This window comes from Pollachius pollachius (assembly GCF_949987615.1).
Source record: "Pollachius pollachius genome assembly, chromosome: 7".
Classification (NCBI taxonomy): Eukaryota; Metazoa; Chordata; class Actinopteri; order Gadiformes; family Gadidae; genus Pollachius; species Pollachius pollachius.
In genome coordinates, this window is record NC_136940.1 from 3,340,742 (window position 1) to 3,360,837 (window position 20,096).

At 44.8% G+C, this 20,096-nt stretch overlaps 1 protein-coding gene across 1 annotated transcript; it reads left to right on the forward strand.

Annotated features, from left to right (window-relative positions):
• Positions 1–10,286: 10,286 nt before the first annotated feature.
• Positions 10,287–19,945, forward strand: LOC307078391 (uncharacterized protein; the record flags this gene model as incomplete). The annotated part of the gene is given in 17 exon segments (XM_079740163.1): positions 10,287–10,322; positions 10,324–10,413; positions 12,845–13,505; positions 14,291–14,399; positions 14,855–14,913; positions 15,023–15,060; positions 15,155–15,192; positions 16,026–16,164; positions 16,601–16,760; positions 17,184–17,343; positions 17,771–17,787; positions 18,007–18,061; positions 18,425–18,467; positions 18,812–18,974; positions 19,127–19,160; positions 19,294–19,331; positions 19,552–19,945. Coding segments are annotated over 17 exon segments (1,869 nt in total). The 3' UTR covers positions 19,581–19,945.
• Positions 19,946–20,096: the final 151 nt, after the last annotated feature.

A 20,096-nucleotide genomic window follows, 5' to 3' on the forward strand; every position in this document is an offset into this window, starting at 1 on the left:
ATGTTTTGTGCCGTGCGTTTTATGTAAACCAGAAAAAAACCCACATGGCCGTTGAGATAAAAGCCGGTCGGCTCCTGGTTCTCTTCAAGGCGGATGTGGGAAGCACTTGACCCCTTGGGTCCGGAGTGAATCTGGCGCTCTTCCCTGGATCGACATGTTGAGGTTCTGCCAATACACAGGAATTCAGCGCCCAACTCTCTGTGCCACAATTACCTCTGGCCTCAAAGAAGGTCTCTACTGTGGCACTCCATGGAAGTCAGTGAAATATCGAAGGACAGAGGAGATTCCGGATAAAGTCTGTATATTGCTGTAGAACTATATTGCTGTAGGACTATGAACTATGAGTCCCAATGGCCAAGCAGCCATATAGTCACAGGAAGCTTTCGGAGGAATCGTTTTGACATCTTTATTGACGAGAATGGTGACCCTTCCATGACACTTTCTTAGAAAAACTAATTCTAACTATTCTAAATAGTTTTGGTGTACTTTCCCAAAAAAGAAACATCCTAGTCTTAAGAAAGCTATGTTCAGTTCAGTGTATTATTTAATATCCATCTCCTAAGGTCACTTCATTAAAAGAAGATTTGAATATAAGCCCTGTTTAATCAACATGGCTCCTTCCATTTTTTATATTTCGTATGTTGGGAAGCCTGTGATTATCCAAACGCACGTCACCCTTCCTCGCCGAGATGTTTTTGCGATGAGGGGTTGGGAGGAAGTGTTGGGGAGGATGCAGGGGTTCCCTCACTTGCTGGATTTGTTCCAACCCGATGATCCTTTTCTCAAAAAGGTCCAGGGAGTTAGAATGGGTGCCAACAACAGGAGTTGTTTAAATCTTGGCTACTAGACGGAAAAGACTTGAAAGACTAAAACTCTTAAAGCATTTAAAATAATTCAGGGTTTTCCTACAACATCACTAAAGGGAACAGTTGAAGCATACATGCTATTTTGTGTATGTGTTTGAAGTGTGTGAATTCAGACTTTATTTTACTGCACAGCAGGCAGAATGAACATCTTAGAAAAATAAAAGCGGATTCAGTTCATGCTTCTCTTTCACAATAAAGCACTATGCATACCACTCGATATCAGTTCTGTCAGATCTTCATCCAAAACATGCAGTCTTTGCATGTATTCCTGCCTCCCAGCGTATGTTAATGTATCACGGGGGAAGCCTACGGTCGACCCTTGACCCAGGCTAGTTTCACAGGCATCACAGTCCTTCAGTCACGCCTGGGACCGGGGAAGAACTCGCTGACATCTCCAACAGGTAAGATTCTCCAACCTTTTTGCTCTCTGGCTTTTACCCGAGTCCATGCCATAATAATCGTTTTGTTCTTCATATTTACAAAGTAGCTAGTAAGTAATAGTTGTAGTTGTTACAGGGAATCTTTATTTGAATCTCATGTTTGGAACCTGTTGCAGTGAGGAGAATTTCTGTTTGCAATGCAACGGTTTCTTTCCAGAAGATTCCAAACCGATTTAAGAAGAACGACACCATGACTTACACTTTGGTTTAAAACAAATAAACAGAGCCTCTCTTTTGCTACGCCTCGCCCGGCACTCTGTCTGTCTTCCATTAGGGTCCCGAAACAAGCCGCTGTCGGGCAGTACCACCCCTCACCACCAGCACCATGAGCACCGACGGGGACGCGGAGGCAGCCGGGAGCTGTCCAGGCCCGGGCCAGGCACCTATCAGGACCTGGCTGCAGTCCACTCGGAGAAGTAGGGCGCCCCAGCCGAGACGCTGTGGCTTTACATGGATGTGTCCACGGCGATTTGCAGCCATTATGGCGGTAGAATAGCCGAAGTATTCTTTAATGGAGCGATGTATTTTTTAATTAACTACAGGGGGCCCTCTTTTGACATTACTTTTTAATTACATATTAAGTTATATTAGAATTAAATATGATGCATTTTTCTGATCTATTTGTATATAATATAATGTAATGTATGAACAAATATACATATTTTTGGATTCTCAGAAAATTAAGTAAGTACGTTTTTTGTACGATTATTTCCTGTATGTCCTGAAAGTTGTTATCGAGAAAGGTTGTCAGGAAGAGTTGTACGTGTTTGCGGTTAAAAACGTGAACGTTTGTCCTAGCTGCAGACCAGACGCTGTACTCTCCCTCTCTTGTTTTGGTCTTTTTTACCGTCACTTTGGACATTCACACAATCCCCTGACTGGAAGAAACTTAACCGTGCTTCCCGGACTGTTTACACGTCCGAGAAGCATTCACTGTGTGGTCCAACGCACTTGTCTTGAGGACAGAGGAAGTCTTAAAAATGTTAAATAGAAATAGGTTAAACTTAGAAAATACCACTTAATCAGGTGACTAAGGTTAACCATTAGCCATCAGGAGCAATGATCGTTGTTAAAGAGAGGGGACTACTTTAAGTGGGTTTGAATTCCACCTCCAAAGCAATAAAAACAGTCCCAAACCTGCTGGCCCTCCATCCTCAAGGGGCAGCTTGGCCCAAAGGAATAGTGTGTTGCAGGTTCATAGACTATTGCATAATTTATACCCTATATCTAAAATATATATATATGATTAAGAGGATGTTTTAGAAGTTTACTGCAGTTGCACAAAAAGTGCTTTATAAGCTAATCTTTCTCACACATGATTGCACACACACACACACACACACACACACACATACAGACACAGAAGTCACTCAGACACACTCATTGATCAACGAAAAAGAGTCAGCGGATCTGCGTAGCACCAGACAGATGCTAGCTCAGCTATCTACAGCCAAACACACACTCAACAGAACTATTATCAGACGCACAGAAGTCACTCTCACACACACACGCACACACAGAAGTCACTCAGACAGACACAAACACACACTAACACACAAACAAAGGAGTCACTCAGACACACACACACAGAAGTCACACACACACACACACACACACACAGAGAAGTCACTCACTCACATACAGAAATCACTCTGTGTGCCACTCGCACACACAATTCAACAGTCTCACAGGTCACAACAAATGCATGTTTTCACACATGACGCATACACCACACACAGACTGACCAGTTGTGCCTGTCCTATTTGGTTCTCACGTTATCTCTCCCCCCCCCCCCCCCCCCCCTTCTCCCCATCTTCCCGCTTCCCAGGGGCCGCCGCCGCTACCAAAGTGGTCGCCGACCCGATGGCCCGTTTCCACGGGGTCGGGGTTCGCTACAAGGCCAAGCTGATCGGCATGGACGAGGTGGTGCAGGCGCAGGGCGACAAGATGTGTCTGGACTCCATGATGAAGCTCAAGGTGATCACATCTCTTTATTCACATTGTTGCCATTCTATATCCTCGACTCAAGGCGGTAGAAAGAAGGTAAAGCGTAAATCAAACAGTTGAAAACAAAGAAATATCGGAATTTTCTTCTTTCCAGTGCTCATATGCACAACAAGTGACATTGGCTTTATTTCTTTATGAGTAAGCAAAGAAAATGTACTCAAGGGATGCATGTAAACAGCTTTGTGTAGTCTGAGGAAGGAAAGAAGCAAGGAGTTTCCCTCTAGGGGCCAAGAAAAAACCAAAGCAAAACTCTCCTTAACCCCAAGACCTTTGGGGTAAAAGGCCTTGCATTAAAAAGAGATTTGTTTGAGAGTAAAGAAACAAGACAGCTCTTATCTTCCAACTAAACTCTTTCAACTAAACTCAACTCTTTTTTACACTTCGGCCCGGTCAACACGACGCCTAAGTTTTTCCATTGCGTTCTCAAATGCGTTCTGCATCCGCAGGTTAAAGGTTTAAGAACTAGCCTCGTCCACACGGAAACGCAACGGTTGAAGATGGTGGAGTTAGTATGCCAGGCCAGTAGGGGGCGGTGTAACCTTCTGCTCAAATGTGCTAAAACAGCAAACCACAAGTGTAAAACGGCTTTATACCCCAGCGTGTCTTCTTTGTTTTCAGAATGCCACGGTTTTGCCTGTCCACTAGGCGCTGTAATGGCTGTGTTTTCAGACAACGTTGGGGCCACCGTTTTCAGGCACCAAAACCTCCAAAGCAAAAAAACTCTTTGTTTTTAAAAACCTCCAGCGTCGTGTGAACGAATCCTTAATATCTCATAATGTTCCCTCCCGTATTACTGTTGTCAGCTTGTCTGTGAGGGGTTGTGGTGACCGTCTATCAATGGTCACCACGTTTAACAACGGTCACCACAAGTTTGTGTGTGTTTGTGTTTGGTTTGTCTGACGTGTGTGTGTGTGTGTGTGTGTGTGTGTGTGTGTGTGTGTGTGTGTGTCAGGGCCAGGAGGCGGCCTCCAGGAGCCAAGGGAAGCACAAGCAGAAGGTCTGGCTGAGGGTCTGTAGCGAGGGGCTGAAGATAGTGGACGAAAAGACCGGGGTCAGTGCTGCCGACGCTAACATTACGCCGCTATTCTGACGATAATAAAACACATTAACTTAATCAAAATCATGGTATGGTAGGAATATGAATATATTTGTTGGAATAAACTTGAAATAAACCCAGATATAGCTAAAATAACACCTTTAAATTGGATATATTTTTTTATTTTTATTTATTGGTTTATTTCAGGGACATTGCACACTAATCAACAGTCAAACTGTAAGTGAGCCAGAGTTAGCCTAAGAGGCTAGTTTACATCCGTTGTCCCCAGCAAGATATTCAGAAGGCAACCTGAAATTACGGAAATAAAGTGCATGTATAAACAAAGATTAAAAAGACCACAAAGAACTCAGTGACTCAGAAGATATAGTAACACATAGTAAGAACAAATCGACAGAAAATTGCAAACAGACAATAAAATATGCAGACAACAAAACACAGCGTACATAAAACATCACAAGAGAGTGCAAACTGTAGTAGATTAGAGCAGAACACGTATAATAAAAACACATATACAGCAGCATAAAGCACAAACATGCAGCACCAACACATTAATGTAGACACTAGACAGGAGCACAAGACGGGGCTGGAGCACATAGGATACAAGCAAGCAAGACATGACCAAGAAGTCAGCAGGAGATTTATTTGATCACATTTAAAGCTATGGTAGGCAATTTGGAGAAACTACAGTAAGCTACTACAGTAAGCTTGGAGTAAGCTGCAGTTTGAAAGTATCAAACCATAAAAATCCCTCCCCTCTTGTCAGGCCTGACAACGACACTCCCCCAAAACACACGACTAGATCGCTAGCTTTAGCAATAGCTCTGCCTAGACTTGTGGAAGACTGGTCATGCGCAATGAATTATAGTAGCAGTTACTTATATTACAAGTAATAGTAGAAGTTACCATCCATTTGAGTATAAGTAGAAGTGCAGTTTTGTGCTGCTGGCTGACCTGATCTGTGGGTGTAAATCCTCCAGTGTGTGATGTATGAGCATGACGCCAGAAGGATCAGCTCTCTGAGGAGGGATGAGAGTGACTCCAGAGCTCTGGCCTACGTCTTCCAGCACCTGTGCTCCTACACTCTGTTCTACATCAAGATGGCCAACATGGTAACGCATACGCTCCAATCCATCATCGTCGACTTTACGTACAAGGGGATACATGAGGTGAACTCAAAATGTCTGAAACCAAAGTGTCCCCCCCAGACGTTAAATCCTTTGTACAGGGTTTGGATTCTTTTATCGCCGTAAAACCCTCTTGTAAATCACCTGGGATGAACGCGTTATGCCACAAAATCTTTTTCCATAGCAGATGATTAATTCTGACAGAGTAAAAATTGAAGTAATTCAAGATTAGTGTTATCTGGAAATCACTTCAGTTGTGTATCCCATTTCAGAGCAGATGGTTATTGGTGATGTTGAAATATTGAGCGATGAGGCTTGAACTTTCAGGATGCATAAATCTGACATTTACTTACAGGGGCGTAGGAATGAGTTTAACATTGGGGGGGACACATATCGGAAACCTGACAGATCCGTTAATGGTTTGAACAGAAATATGTCATAAATTAACTACACTGAAAAAATTCACAAATATATTTTAATCTACTAAAAAGATACATTTGTAAATGTAAAGGAAAACACATTTTGAATGGCAGTAATGAACTGATAAATATCAAATCAATTCTTTAATTGCACGCTCAATCATCCAGTTTTTTAGAATAAGAAGCAGTGACAAGACGCTGTGTTGCGCATTCAAAATAAAATAAAATATTTTTCTCCCCCCGGTATAATTTTTAGGTGGGACAAATGCGCCTGTCCCCAATATTGGAGGGGACACGTCCCCTCCGTCCCCCCCGGTTCCTACGCCCTTGTTCACTTATGATTCGGTACATTATAGATCATACTGTATAGGTTAAAGCATATGATCAGTAGTCAATCGATGGATGTTGTAGGTTTCGTATTAATTGCATCGATGCATCTCAAAGCATTGAACAAAAGTTGCTTTGATGCAGTCTAAGTTTTTTAGTTGTGTTTGTGTTGATTGTGTTGTTTGTGTTGTGTTGTTGCCATCTAACAGGCAGATCCGGTCCTGGATGACATCCAGCAGGTGTGCCAGGATCTGGACCAGGTCTCCTCAGAGAAACCCACACAGGGACCCACACAGGTACAGCACATGCATGAGCTACACACATATCTACACGCACACACACACACACACACACCGGCATTCTATAGAAACCAGCTGCATACTACACTGATTCAAACACATGCATATGAGCAAACACACACATGTGCACACACACCCATGCACACACATACACACACACAGACACACATACACACACACACAGACACACATACAGACACACACACACACACACACACACACAAATGTTAAAATAAGATAAATATTCTCTCTTTTCTTTTTTGCAAGAACAAGCCTCTTTTGTTTCTGGATGAGAGTGATCCCATTCCAGCAGAGGTGAGAGGGAGAGAGAGAGAGAAGAGATGAGGGAAAGCGATTGAGTAAAATACGTCAAACAGTATTTATCTATTGGGTCACTTTGTCAAGCCCATTTTCTCATTCCAGGTTCCATCTGATTTGGTTGAACCAACCTCCCCAACAGGACCATTAAGAGAGGTATGAGAGAAAGAGAGAGAGAGAGGGCGAGAGAGAGAGCGGGACAGAGCGAGAGTGTGTGTGTGTGTGTAGTGGCACGTTCTGAGTGTGTGACTGATACTTAAACAGTTTAAATTTCACTTGAAATAGGACCTATGGCAATTTTATTTGTTGCTGTAGCCTGAAAGGTGTCATAGCAGAAATAACAATCATTTTGGCCCTGTCCTCTTCAAAAATTAGTTTCCAAAATTGGGTCTCACTGTAAAAATACTTGACATTTACTGGAAATATTTCCTTTTCGCTCCCCCTGATTTTCTTGTCCTTCTTAGAGTTGGTCAGTGGATTTTTAGTCAGAGCTGTCTTAGGTATTGAACTTTGACATCATTGATAAGGGTTTTTACCAATAGTCCAATGTATTAAATGTCTAAAGGTTGAAATGTTGTGATTTTGTTCTGCTCTTGTCAAGGCATTGCCTAGCAATGAGTTGGAAGACATATTCACCATCCGATTGGATGAGCCAGCAACAGCCAATCAGATCGCAGCCAGCCCTCAGCAAGGTGATCCATGTTACACACAAACAATATGATGATGTACACACTGTGGTTAAATTCAAACGATTCAAGAGTATATTTTATTTTGAAACACATTTTAAGAAGGATATCAATGTGGACAATATGGTTAGTGTGCTTACCTCCCAGACAGAATGTCCTGGGTTCAAAACCCTAATCTACCTGTAGGCATCCTTGAGCAACATAACTGCTACATATCTTAATAAACACAAGCTAAATTGAATCAATAGTAATGGGTTTATTACCTTAACTATAGCTCACACAAGATGTGTTAACTAGAGTAGTTCAGATCATAGATAAACCATAGATGAACCAGTTCATTGCGCTGATAATCACTAGTCATACTTAACCAATTAATCTATGGAATTGGAGCGTAGCTACGCAATTAAGCACCATCAATATTTTTTAGCTGTGGGTGACCAGGGCAGCATGATAGCATGTCTATTAAAACAGGCTGGTCTACACATAAGTGGAATGGGCTGTGTTTATGGAATATCATAAATAACTGCACTCTCTCACAGTTTGTCTCTGTCAAACTGGCCATGAACTCTGTTCCCAAGATGCATTTCTTTTTAGTGCTTTAGAAGGCAAAGCCTTAACTCTTCCTGCTAGGAATGCTACAACCTCCCTTAATACCTTCTGGGAAATATGTCCCATGTAATCCATGTGTTTAACTTTCTTAGTTCCATCCTGACTTTTCTGTGGCTCTTTGTGCTTCGGTTGGTAGAGCAAGGCATTAACGTTGCTGGTCTAGGGGTTTGAATCCACTATGTAAAGTATGTGTCCGCTATAGTAAGAACCCTTTGATAAAATGGTCCAGCGCATGTAGTCTTTAAGCAGTCTAGGCTTTTATCCAAAGGGACTTAAAAGTGAAACTGAGAACTAATAAAGCATACTACGGAAGAGGATTAGGGCTACAAAAAAATAAAAAATATAAAATAAAGTTCTGACTTTATTCTCAGAATTCTGACTTTTTTCTCAGAATTCTGAGATTAAAGTCAGAATTCTGACGTTAAACTCAAAATTCTGACATTAATCTCGGAATTCTGACTTTAATCTCAGAATTCTGAGAAAAAAATCAGAATTCTGACTTTAAAGTCAGAACTACCTGTAAGGACCAACCTCTGTGGGAGAGACACTTTGCTTTATGCAGTTGGAGGAAACCACACGCAGAGTAACCAGTAGCCCTAGCCTACTGGTGCCAAGATGACTTCTCTTAGCGACTTCTTGCGGGTTCGAGGGGTTTCAGAAGATGTTCCAGTTTCACTCACCAAAAGGTGAGTGAAACTGGAACGTGTGTTGTTTTGGTGCCAGTTTTCTTTTGAGTCATTCTGACTTTAAAGTCAGAATTCTGACTCTTTTCTCAGAATTCTGAGATTAATGTCAGAATTCTGAGTTTAAAGTCAGAATTCTGAGAATAAAGTCAGAACTTAATTTTTGTTTATGCGTGGCCCTAGTCCTCTTCCGAAGCATACAGCCAAATTGTAGCAACTATATTTAAAGTAGTGTTTTTTTGTGGGGGAGGGGGGCGACACAAAAAAAGCAACAAGTCTAAACTTAATGAAGCACACACTCATCTCAGGGTCCGGGTTTTTTACACAGTTGAATTTAGTTTCCGATTTCATGTTTAGCTCTAAAACAATTTCAATGACCTCATCGCCGACTGCGGGGGCATGATCACATCATGTCTCACCGGCTTTATCCCCATGACGCATGCGAGGGCTCGATGCCAAATGAAGCTTCCTCTAGTCGCCCAATGCAACATTATTTTGTCGGTGCAAAAAGCAGCATGCTCACTCTGATGAATCTGTGACCACACAGGATCACAACAGAAAGCCCTTTCCGCTGCTCAGGTCCAGTGTAACTTCCCCACTCCGCCATCAGGGGGATCCCCCTACTCATCCCCCACCACCATGGGCCCCTGGGGCCTCGCGGTGCCCTTCCCCACCCTATCCCCCCCGACTTCCCCTCAGTGGGGGGGAGGAGGTGCTCCTGCCCCTTGGCCGGGCCAGACGGGAGCCCCGGCGGCGTGGCCCCAATCAGGCAGCATGCAAGGCCCTGTGTGGCCCCCCATGCAGGCCTATCGGCCCCCACAGCATCAGCAGCCACCACCGCGGGACCCCTGGGGACAGAGCGGAGGGACGTCTGCCAGCACGGCCCCCGCCATCACCGCACAGCTGTTCCCCGGGCTCCCCATGCCTGGAAGCCCTGTGGCCCCTGCCCCTCAACAACAACCGTCTTCCCTGTAGAAAGGGCCCCGCTAGTCACCTGGCGGCCGTCTCGGTTGTAAACGTAAGCTGGGGGGGGGTGACCACGGCGCATTCAGTTTCCAGATGGATGGGTGGTCGAGTCCCCAGCTAGCGTTTGGGTTCCCTGTTGGGTCTGTGGAGTGGTGGTGGAGATGAAGGAGACGGCCTCAGGTGGTTCTGTGATGGGATTCAAGTGGGGGAAGATGGAATGGTTCAGTCTCTGTCACAGGGGAGCTTTCAGTGGGAGGATATTGTTGTGGAAAAAACAGAAAGATTTGATGTAATATTTTCTCTTGTTTACATGATTTTAAATAATTCAGCTTCTCCTGTGTGTTTTCAGGAGGATGTGTCATGAGCCAATACCATTAAATACTTTTGTAATTGTAGAAAAAAATGTGTTTCTCATTCTCTTCCTTTGTAACCACACGCCGTTGTTTCCTCATTTGAAAAGAGGTGAAGGAGGGAGCTCACAGGTTATGATAGCAAAGACCACAACCTCTCTTGGTATTACACAAACACACACACGCACACAGCAACACAGGAACATGCCGCAGTAAACCGTCAACGAGCGAGGGGGAAATTCGCTCACTGGAGAAAACCATGGTAAGAAAGATATTGTTTTTTTGATGAAATTGTTTTGTGTTTCTTACTTCATCATTTTCTACCTCTTCTTTTAATACCAGTTCTCCAAAAAAATGGTTTCTTTTACACTTACACTCGGCGCTTTTACACGGTCCGAGTGCACGGTCTGAAACTGAACTGGTATCTAGCTGCGCAGCGGTCATCATGTTACGGTACCGAGGCGCAACTTCCTAATCCTCACCCTTATTCCTGCTGTTGTTGACTGTAAAGACTTTCATAGTTTAACTATATGTCGATTTTAAAAACGGATGAATCAAAAAGGAAAAGCACATGCTCGGCTTCCATCGTGGGATTTCTTTGTGCGTTTGCAGCAGCGGGTGACCTGGTTAATTGTGTAACGCATGTTGTATAAGGAACCAAAAACCCGCTATTATCAGGGGTTTGTTTGTTTCCCTTGGTCTTTAGTTAATTATTTTCAAGTGCACATCCGATGACAGCACAGTACTGATTACGTTAAAGTATAGCGTGTTGGCGTCAGTTCATGTTCTCTTGCGTGGTCGTCAGGTTTGTGAAGTAAACACAGGAAATATATAGTATTTTGCAGTTGATTCATTTAAATTTAACACAAATTAAACACATTTGTGCAGTCAACATATCAAACGTTGCATGCCATTTGTGAAGTCGATGCCTACAACCGGCCTATTGCATGAACTTTCAGTAAAAGCAAACAGGCTACAGTCGCTTCACAGTTCCAGTAAAGCGAGGTTACGTTGTGGTGCACATGCAGAGCATGCAGCCGATTGGTCCGTCTCTAACCGTGGAGGGGGTGTTGCCATGGGCAACCCCGCACAGAGGTTTCCGGAAAGTGCTTAGGGGAGAGAGAGCGTGAGATGGAGTGGCCCAGACAGATAGAGAGAGAGAGAGTGTGTGTGTGTGTGTGTGTGTGTGGGCGTGTGTGCGTGTGTGTGTGCGCGTGTGTGGTGTGTGTGTGCGTGTGTGTGTGTGCGGGTGTGAGTGTGTGTGTGTGTGTATGGTTTGGCCCACTTCCTCCGTTAATGTTTGACTTGTACTGTCTTTTTCTTGTCCTGCGGCCCTGAGTGCTTCCCCATCTTCCAACGTGATCTCAGCTGTGGTTGAGGTGTTCGGCTATACACTATCTTCTGTATAGTGACAGCACTAGACTCAACCACACAAATCTATATGGCAGTTTTAACCCCTTAAGCGTCTGAATAATAACTCATCACATCCATCCATCTGAGCTCATGTCACCTCACAACAACTTTTGGGCAATTTTCCTATTAAGGAGAGAAAACACATGGATCATTAAATCGCTTAGAACTGTATATCCAAATCTTCCTGAAGTCTCACTCTCTCGTCCTCTCATTTTGTTCTACCACTGCCTCAGAGAAAGTTATGGAAAAAGTATAGAAAGAGAGAGCATAGAAACAGGAATGAAAGAATGAGGCTTCAAAAGATAGAATGAAACAACGATAGATAGATAGAAAGCGAGAAAGAAAGAAGGCTAGAAATGGGAATGAACCAAGGTTCATCAACTTTGTGTGGTGCACGTTTAATGTGTATTTCCGTTGTTGTTTCCAAAATAGAGTCAGTGTGAGATGAAACAAATTTGGAGCATGCAGGCAGATTGTTATCAGTCGATATATTTGTTTAATTCTAGACGCCTCATGGTGAAATACGGTCATTGAAGTCACTCTGTTACTGTTTAAAACACACAGGAAACTCTGGCTGCAATGGACAATCACATGTTGCAACATCTCTGCAACAGGAGCTGCAACCTGTCTGTGACTTTCTGTTTGTGTTTTTCTGTACGTGTGGGTGGATCTGTGTTTCTCTCTGAATGCGTGCATTACAAAGAGCAAGCAAATAGAGCAAGCAAAGGTCGATCAGCGAAGTCACAACTTTTCTCTGTTTTGGGACCTCAGTGGTGGAACGAGCTCCCTACCGATGTCAGGATCGCAGAGTCGCTCACCAGCTTCCGCAAAAGACTCAAAACTCACCTGTTCAGGGTTCACCTTGACTCTGCATAGAAACCAATGCACAGCCACCATTGAATGTTGTACGTCCTGGCACTTGCACATTGAACTTATTCAAGGTACTTAATTGTGTAGCATCTACAGTAGCTGCTATCGTTGCTTTACACGGGGAATGGGTTAGCCTAGCGATTGTAATACTTGCACTTGGTTCTATGAACATCTTTACTGTACCGACAGCGATATATTGTTTCACTTCTTATGACAAACGTACTTATTGTAACAAATGCACTTATTGTAAGTCGCTTTGGATAAAAGCGTCTGCTAAATGCCCTAAATGTAAATGTAAACAAAGAAGATGCTTTGCGTCGCTCTCCGCCATAACGCCGTTCACATGCCCTCATGCTGGACCCAGCAGAGGCGGCGCTGCTTTAAACTGTCCCCTCCCGTGTCGTCGGCAGGCAGAGGGCGGCGACGTCAGAGCTCTGCTGAACAAGTTCAACCGCCAGACAGACTCTGTGGACGCCTCCCCACGCCGGGACAACGGGCCCGTTCAACCCCTCAGCCCGGGCCCCCGGGCCTGGGCCCCGCCCGGCACTCCCCCCACCATGCCGGCGAACGGGAACCTCAGACACAAACTCTCGCCGACGGGCCCTCCCCCGCTTCCGGGGACGGGCCCCTTCCAGCACCAACGAGAGCCGGCCTGGAAGCCCATGTTAGAGCCCAGGGGACAACAGCCCGGCACCCCCAGACCCCAGCTTCCACCGCTGGGGGCGGGGTCCTCGAGACCCCCCGCCCGGCCTACCTTCTCCCCCAGGGCGGGCACCGCCTCCTCCCCGTTGTTGGACTCAGGCCGGGTCAGGAAGACGGAGGAGTTACTGCAGAGCATGATGCTGAACCGCGGCGCCCCTCCCACCCCCAACCAACCTGCGGGGCCCCCCCAGCTACCAGCCGGCCGGGGGTCCATCCCAGAGGTGACCCCCCTTAGGAAACCCCTTCCGGCGGAGGGCCGGCAGCCTGTGAAGCCCCGACGGCCCCAGCAGGTGAACCTGGAGCCCTACCTGAGGAGCCGGCGCACCTCCATGCCCCCGGCGCCACACCCGGGTCTCAAGAAGAACGGCGGTAAGCTGCGTCCGCCGCTGGACGGCTTCACCGTGTGGTCCAGCAGGATGGTATCTGTGACGTCACTAAAGGACGTCGCCGCTTCGGGGCTTTTGGCTCCGGTTAAGAGTTGGAGCGCGCTTTGGGGAGCTGAATAATGTGATCGGCTGATTCGTAAAGCTGCTCTTGTGTGCCTTGGTCGTTGAGCACTTTGGATTGGAGCAGTCGGATTGTATTCTTTGCTCGTTTTTCAGCATCACTTAGCGCTTTGACTCGCTTTTGCTTTGAGTGAAAGCACCTAAAAGACGACTATGTATAGATGGGATAGTGGAAGCACTATGGTGTTATCAGAAACATGGTTGGTGATTTTGTTATGTTTATTAGGGAAGTGAGCTGGCGTGATCAATATTCATGTCATGAACTGAGCCATAAAGATATAGATATTTATATAGGCTATCCCTATATTATATATCTATATATATTTATATCTTAATTTATTTATATTTCATGTATTTATAGATACACAAATATATACACACATATATAAACATGTAAACAATAACATGTGTAATCCATTTCTTTCGTACAGCGAGTTTATTTTTAAACATTAAAATGGGTACTTTAAAGTGTGTCATCGTAATCACGGAAAACCCCATCTGGAATAAGGCCAGATTGTTACAACAGCGTTACGACACTACGACACCTATGCAAGGATTCTTGGTTAGACATGATGATGTAGGAAGCGCGGCTTTAAAGAGGATTCAAGACGTTAACGGTAACTCTGGATTTCCGTGTGTTACCCGTAGGGCCTCCGACGATGGGAGGCAGAAATCTGCCTATCTCTGGGCCGCCCCTACCCCCCGGTCTGCCTCGACTCCCCCACAAACCCCTCCCCCAGGAACCTCCAGTAACCAAGTTAGTCTAATTCTATTGAAGCAGTTATTTCCCCTGATTTAGCCTGATAGTAAGACCTTCGGTCTCGGGGGGGCTATTCCCCACTATTCGCGGGGACTAAGGTGAATAATTGTTTTAGTGTATACTACACGTGAACGCTCCAAAAATAAACAAGATAACACGTTTTTGCCGGGATTTATTTGTTTTTGTTAGCGGTTTTATTTGTTTTTATTGGCGTGACGTGGCGACATTTTGCGATGAAAACAATATCCCAAGTTTGAGATCTCAATCATGGGATAATGGCCAATATCCCGAGATAACGAACCAATCAAATTGCGCCAACTTAGGGGGTTCACGTGTAGAATATACTAATAGCCAGTAGCCTGATATGGCTCACAACTTCATTCAAGCCAAGTAGAATCTAATCCACATTGTTGTGAGTGTGTGTGTTTATCTGTCCTTCTCCTTCCCTACAGAATCAACAGACAAGAGACCCAAGACACTTATGATGACGTTGACACCTTGGGAAGAGATGGTAAGACTTTTCTCCTTCTCCTTCAGTGATTCTGTGGAACAATGGTGAAGAAATACAAAAATCAAACCACATGCTACAGCTAAATATTTGCACGTCCTCTGTGTTTCAGACTCATGGGACGAGGGCAGTTCACAGAACATTAACGGGGTGACGAATCACACTTTATGTATCATCAGTTTATCAGTCATCATAGCTGTTCATAACTTCTGACTTCCTTACTTTTGTTGTTCCTTTTTCTCAGGAAAGTGATGACAGCGAAGTGTATGAAAGTATTAACGAGTAAGTGTGAACTATTTCTTTTTCCCCCAGTTGACCAGGAAGGATTCAGTTCTGACTGGACAGAATGTCATTTATTTAGCGTATGGTCCGATGACCAACCGACACAGACAGTTTGAAATGCACTAGAGTTCTCTGGACTTCATTCAGGGATGGGATATTGAGTTCAACGCACTGGTTCACAGCTAGCCTGGGAACTAGACCAATCTGCAAGCTCATGTTATATTCTAGGCTAGATGTCAGGCCAGGCCTCAGAGAATCTGCTGACCTGATGTCTGGCCCTGGTCAGCATAGCGCTTTTCCCTGAGCAGCCCTGTCCGGGTTAGCTCAGCACCTGGCCCTCAAGTCTTGGTCCTCTCAAGGGGAATGGGTAGAGCAGGTCATTCCCACTGCCAGGGTTAGGGGTTTGATTCCCACTCAAGTTCAGGAATGTGCCACAGAACTGTGAGATATATTGTGTTATTAACACAATTTAGCGCACAATACTTTTTAGATATACTGTGTGAATTACATTGTGAATCGGAGCAGAAAAGTTACAGTAATATGAATACGTTTAAATTTTTTTTTTTTAAATTTAGACTTTTACACTATTTAGTGATTTAACTGACACTTTTAGCCAATCGGACTTCCAGAGATTCAGATACATGTCATGAAAGAGCAGGGGCTAGGGGTGGGGGGGGTCACCTTGCTCAGGGATGCCTACAGGAATACCGCTGCCTTTGGGGGGGGGATTCAAACCCCCTCACCGCTGGACTCTTGACGGCGGGGGGTCCTGACACTTCCGCTGCTGAAGATAGTGTCCTTCTGAGTGTGATGTCTCTCCTCACGGCCCACAGAAACGAGCTTGAGTTGCCCAGGGCCCCCCCTCCAGAAACAAAGCCCCCCCAGATGCATAAGAAGCAGCAGCTGGAGGTGGACAAGAAGGAGCTGAAGGAACAGCAGAAGAGAGAGAACGAGATGAGGAAGAAGTTTCAGGTAGGCGGTCCGATCGCTGTCTCTAGAACGCTGACACACGTCTGTTGGCCTAGACCACACGCCTCTACGCGAGGATTTAGATCAGTGTTCTTCGCCCGGAGGTGTGCGCCCCCTGCGGGGCACACATAGGTACTGCAGCAGTCTGACCGATTTGATTCTGAAAAGTATTTGAGTTTTTTTCATTTGAATAACTGTTGTGTACTGCAAGTGAAATATAACGGGTCACTTAGTAAGAGAATATTAATTCTTAGTAAAATGAATATTTAATCCAGTAAGGTGACAGAGTCTTGGTGAACTCTGAACAGGTGAGTCTTGAGCTCACGGAAGCTGGTGAACGACGCTGCGGTCCTGACATCGGCAGGGAGCTCGTTCCACCGGTGCGGTGCCAAAACAGAACAGTTATTAACCCTGGGATCCCCCCCCCCCCCCCCCCCAGCTGAAGGGACCGCTGGAGGTCCTTCACATAGCCAGGGTCCGGCACGACTGGCAGGGCGGGAAACTGGACCTGGCGGTGCGCCAAGGGGACAGCTTGGAGATCCTCCGGGCCAAAGATAACCCCGGCGGAAAGTGGCTGGTCCGCGCGGAGACGGGCAAATGTGAGTCATGAAAACACGCATGGCTGAGGCTGGACTCATCAGCGGGGTGGATTGTGGTGGACACGCTGTATGAGATGTGGCGTCTAGGACAGAGGAGACTCCTAAATGCAAACAATCAGACGTGTGTGCTTGCGTGTGTGTGTGTGTGTGTGTGTGTGTGTGTGTAAGAGGCTGGCTAGCGTTGCAGTGTGCACAATGTGTGTGCATGCTTGCCTGCGTGCGTGTGTGTGTGTGTGTGTGTGTGTGTGTAAGAGGCTGGCTAGCGTTGCAGTGTGCACAATGCGTGTGCATGCTTGCCTGCGCGTGTGTGTGTGTGTGTGTGTATGTGTGTGTGTGTGTGTGTGTGTGTGTGTGAGAGGGGCTGGCTAGCTTTGCAGTGCACACTCAGTGTGTGTTATTGAAGTGTCCTGTCCCGGCCTGCAGGGGGCTACGTGAGCATCGACTGCATGGACGTGGACTATGAGACGGTGAAGCGTCAGGTGCTGAAGGGGCTGCAGGCCATGAACCTGCCTCCTCCTCCGCCGGACCCTCCCCAGGCCTTCGGGGGGGGCTTCGGCAAGGATTCACCCGCGCACACAGACACGTGAGGACATGAACGGGACACTACAATATCATACTCATGTGTACACACAAACACACACACACGACACAGACACACAAACTTTCTCTCTCTCGCTCACGCTATCTCTGTTTCACACACCAGAAATATACACACACACACACACACACACACACACACACACACACACACACACACACACACACAGTCTTTCTCTCTCTCTCTCTCTCTCTCTCTCTCTCTCACACACATCAAAAATATACAATCACAAATACACATACGCACAGCAATACCCACACTACGAATTGTTTTGTTATATTTGTCACGTATCAATATAGAAATACACATAAGGAAGAAATACAAACATTTTTTTCTGATTGTTGACCTATATTTACATGTTTTTTGACCTATATTTACATGTTTTTTGACCTATATTTACATGTCCAAACAGTGTGGATGATGATGATGGTGAGTCAAACAGTGGCCAACACGGTCTTAAACACAGATGCTTTTTATTGAATCAAATGCCACTGTTCGTTTTGAAATATGTTGTAACATTGATCTCTCTCTCTCTCTCTCTCTCTCTCTCTCTCTCTTTCTCTCTCTCTCTCTTTCCCTCTCTCTCTCTCTCTCTCTCTCTCTCTCTCTCTCTCTCTCTCTCTCTCTCTCTCTCTCTCTCTCTCACAGACGATTATGATGATGTTGAGATACCAGACGATTTTCCACCCCCCCCTGAGTGCAGGTATCATCAACAGCAATACACAATGAACCACTATCAATAAGTAATATTCAACCACAGCAATACACAATGACCCACTAATCAATAAGTACTATAACCCAGCTGTCATTATAATCTGTTGCCTGTTGTGTCTCCGGTCGTGGCTCTTTGCATTCATCTCACTTGTCACGTATCTACAGAATCTAGTCCTATTCACATAATCATCAACATCTCAACTATATCTTATTAACAATTCCACAGAGTTTTATCAATTATTACTTGATAATATTTCATGCACAAGATGTATTATATAATGTTAGGAGGTATGAGCATATTAACACCAGTTTATCGGTATCTTAAGTATGTTTGCTTGGTTGTTTTTTTTAGCTTTGATCCAATTGTGGCACAGGAGCTGAAGAAGAAGTTTAAGGTAAATATATTCACTTCCTATCTAAAACAATGCCATTCCCTAATCTTTCTTACTTAATATAACAAACCAAGTGACGTTGACTTTCATGAGTTTAGAATGGAAATAACTCATTGTTATTTTTACTCCATATTGTTATTATCGTGTTATAACCGGTGTGTTTTCATTAAGATGTATACAGTTTTCAACATCTTCTATCATATTATTGAGAATCCCTTTAAAAATGACCCATTATGCCCTCGAGCAAGGCACAGACTATCCCCCTACATAAACACTACCCATGCCGGCCCCCCTGTCTGAAGCCTTGCCAGTGACACACTAACCGTCCCCTGCCGCTCCTCTCCCAGTTTGAAGGGCCAGTACATGTGCTGCACACCATGATGGTGGACCCCAACGGACAGATCAAGAGGCCCAAGGAGAAGGAGCTGGCCATAGCCCAGGGAGAGATCCTGGACGTCCTGCAGTTCACCAACCACAAGATGGCGCTGTGCCGAAACCACATAGGCAAATGTATGTTCAAAACACGGATGACCCGCCCTCAACATGCAGTATACTCATAGCTCATCGTTACGCAGAGCATGTGTGTACAAACGTGATTTTCATGTTCAATTCGAATAATTATGAATGCAGTTGTGTTATGGTTGTTTTCTACCTCTTCACAGTTGGCTATGTCCCCCGAGCTCTTCTTCTCCAAATGTAAGTGTTTGATTCATTCATTTCCTTCATTCATCTCAGATCATCCTGACTAGATGGCGGGGAACAGTATTATCCTGGTTCTGGTTGTTTGGTTAACATTTCAGTCTAACCCTCTACCTGCTGTTCCCAACAGGGAGGGGGACATTTATGACGACATTGACCACTTTGCTGGTGAGTTTTATATATGGTATATGTTATATTCTCATATATTATAATTCGACACTGGAAGCGACTAGTAACAATCACGACAAGCTTAGGTCCTACAAGAAAGGCCTACAGCCATTTTTCACATTAACTAATTATATTATTCAATAATATTATCATGTTGCAACTAATATAAATATTGATCGAGGCTGTCTATTTCATGGAACTGTTGTTTTTCTGTTCATAGATGTTTATGATAACGATACCCTTCCCTGAAGCCTGAAGTTCACATCCAGCGGTACCCTGCTCTATCTGTGGCCCCTTGTGTTTTGGGCCTTCGCGTTTTTGGGGCCTCATCGCGGAACTCATACTTAACTGAGAGTCGTTCTTGGATTGGACCAGAGAGCAAGCGACCAAAGCAGACAGACACACACGCGCGCGCACACACACACACACACCAACACATACCCACTTCCGACCTACACACGGCAGCACCACATGCCATCAAACTGAGAATATCGACTGTACAGTTTTTTGTAATCTTGCTTTTTTTAAAAAATACACTATTTGTTCAATTCTTTGTTCATTACTTGGCATCAATAAGGTGCATATTTTTCCTTTATTCTTAATAAAACATTCTTGTAATAAGTTTCGCTGTCTCTATTTCGATTGAGAACTACTTCTTAGCTGATCGGAGCATCAACATTGATCTTTATAGAAAACAAACCATCCTTTAAGGGAATTGTACGTATTATAACTTTTTCCAAATGTCTAGTTAAAGTGTAAATAACA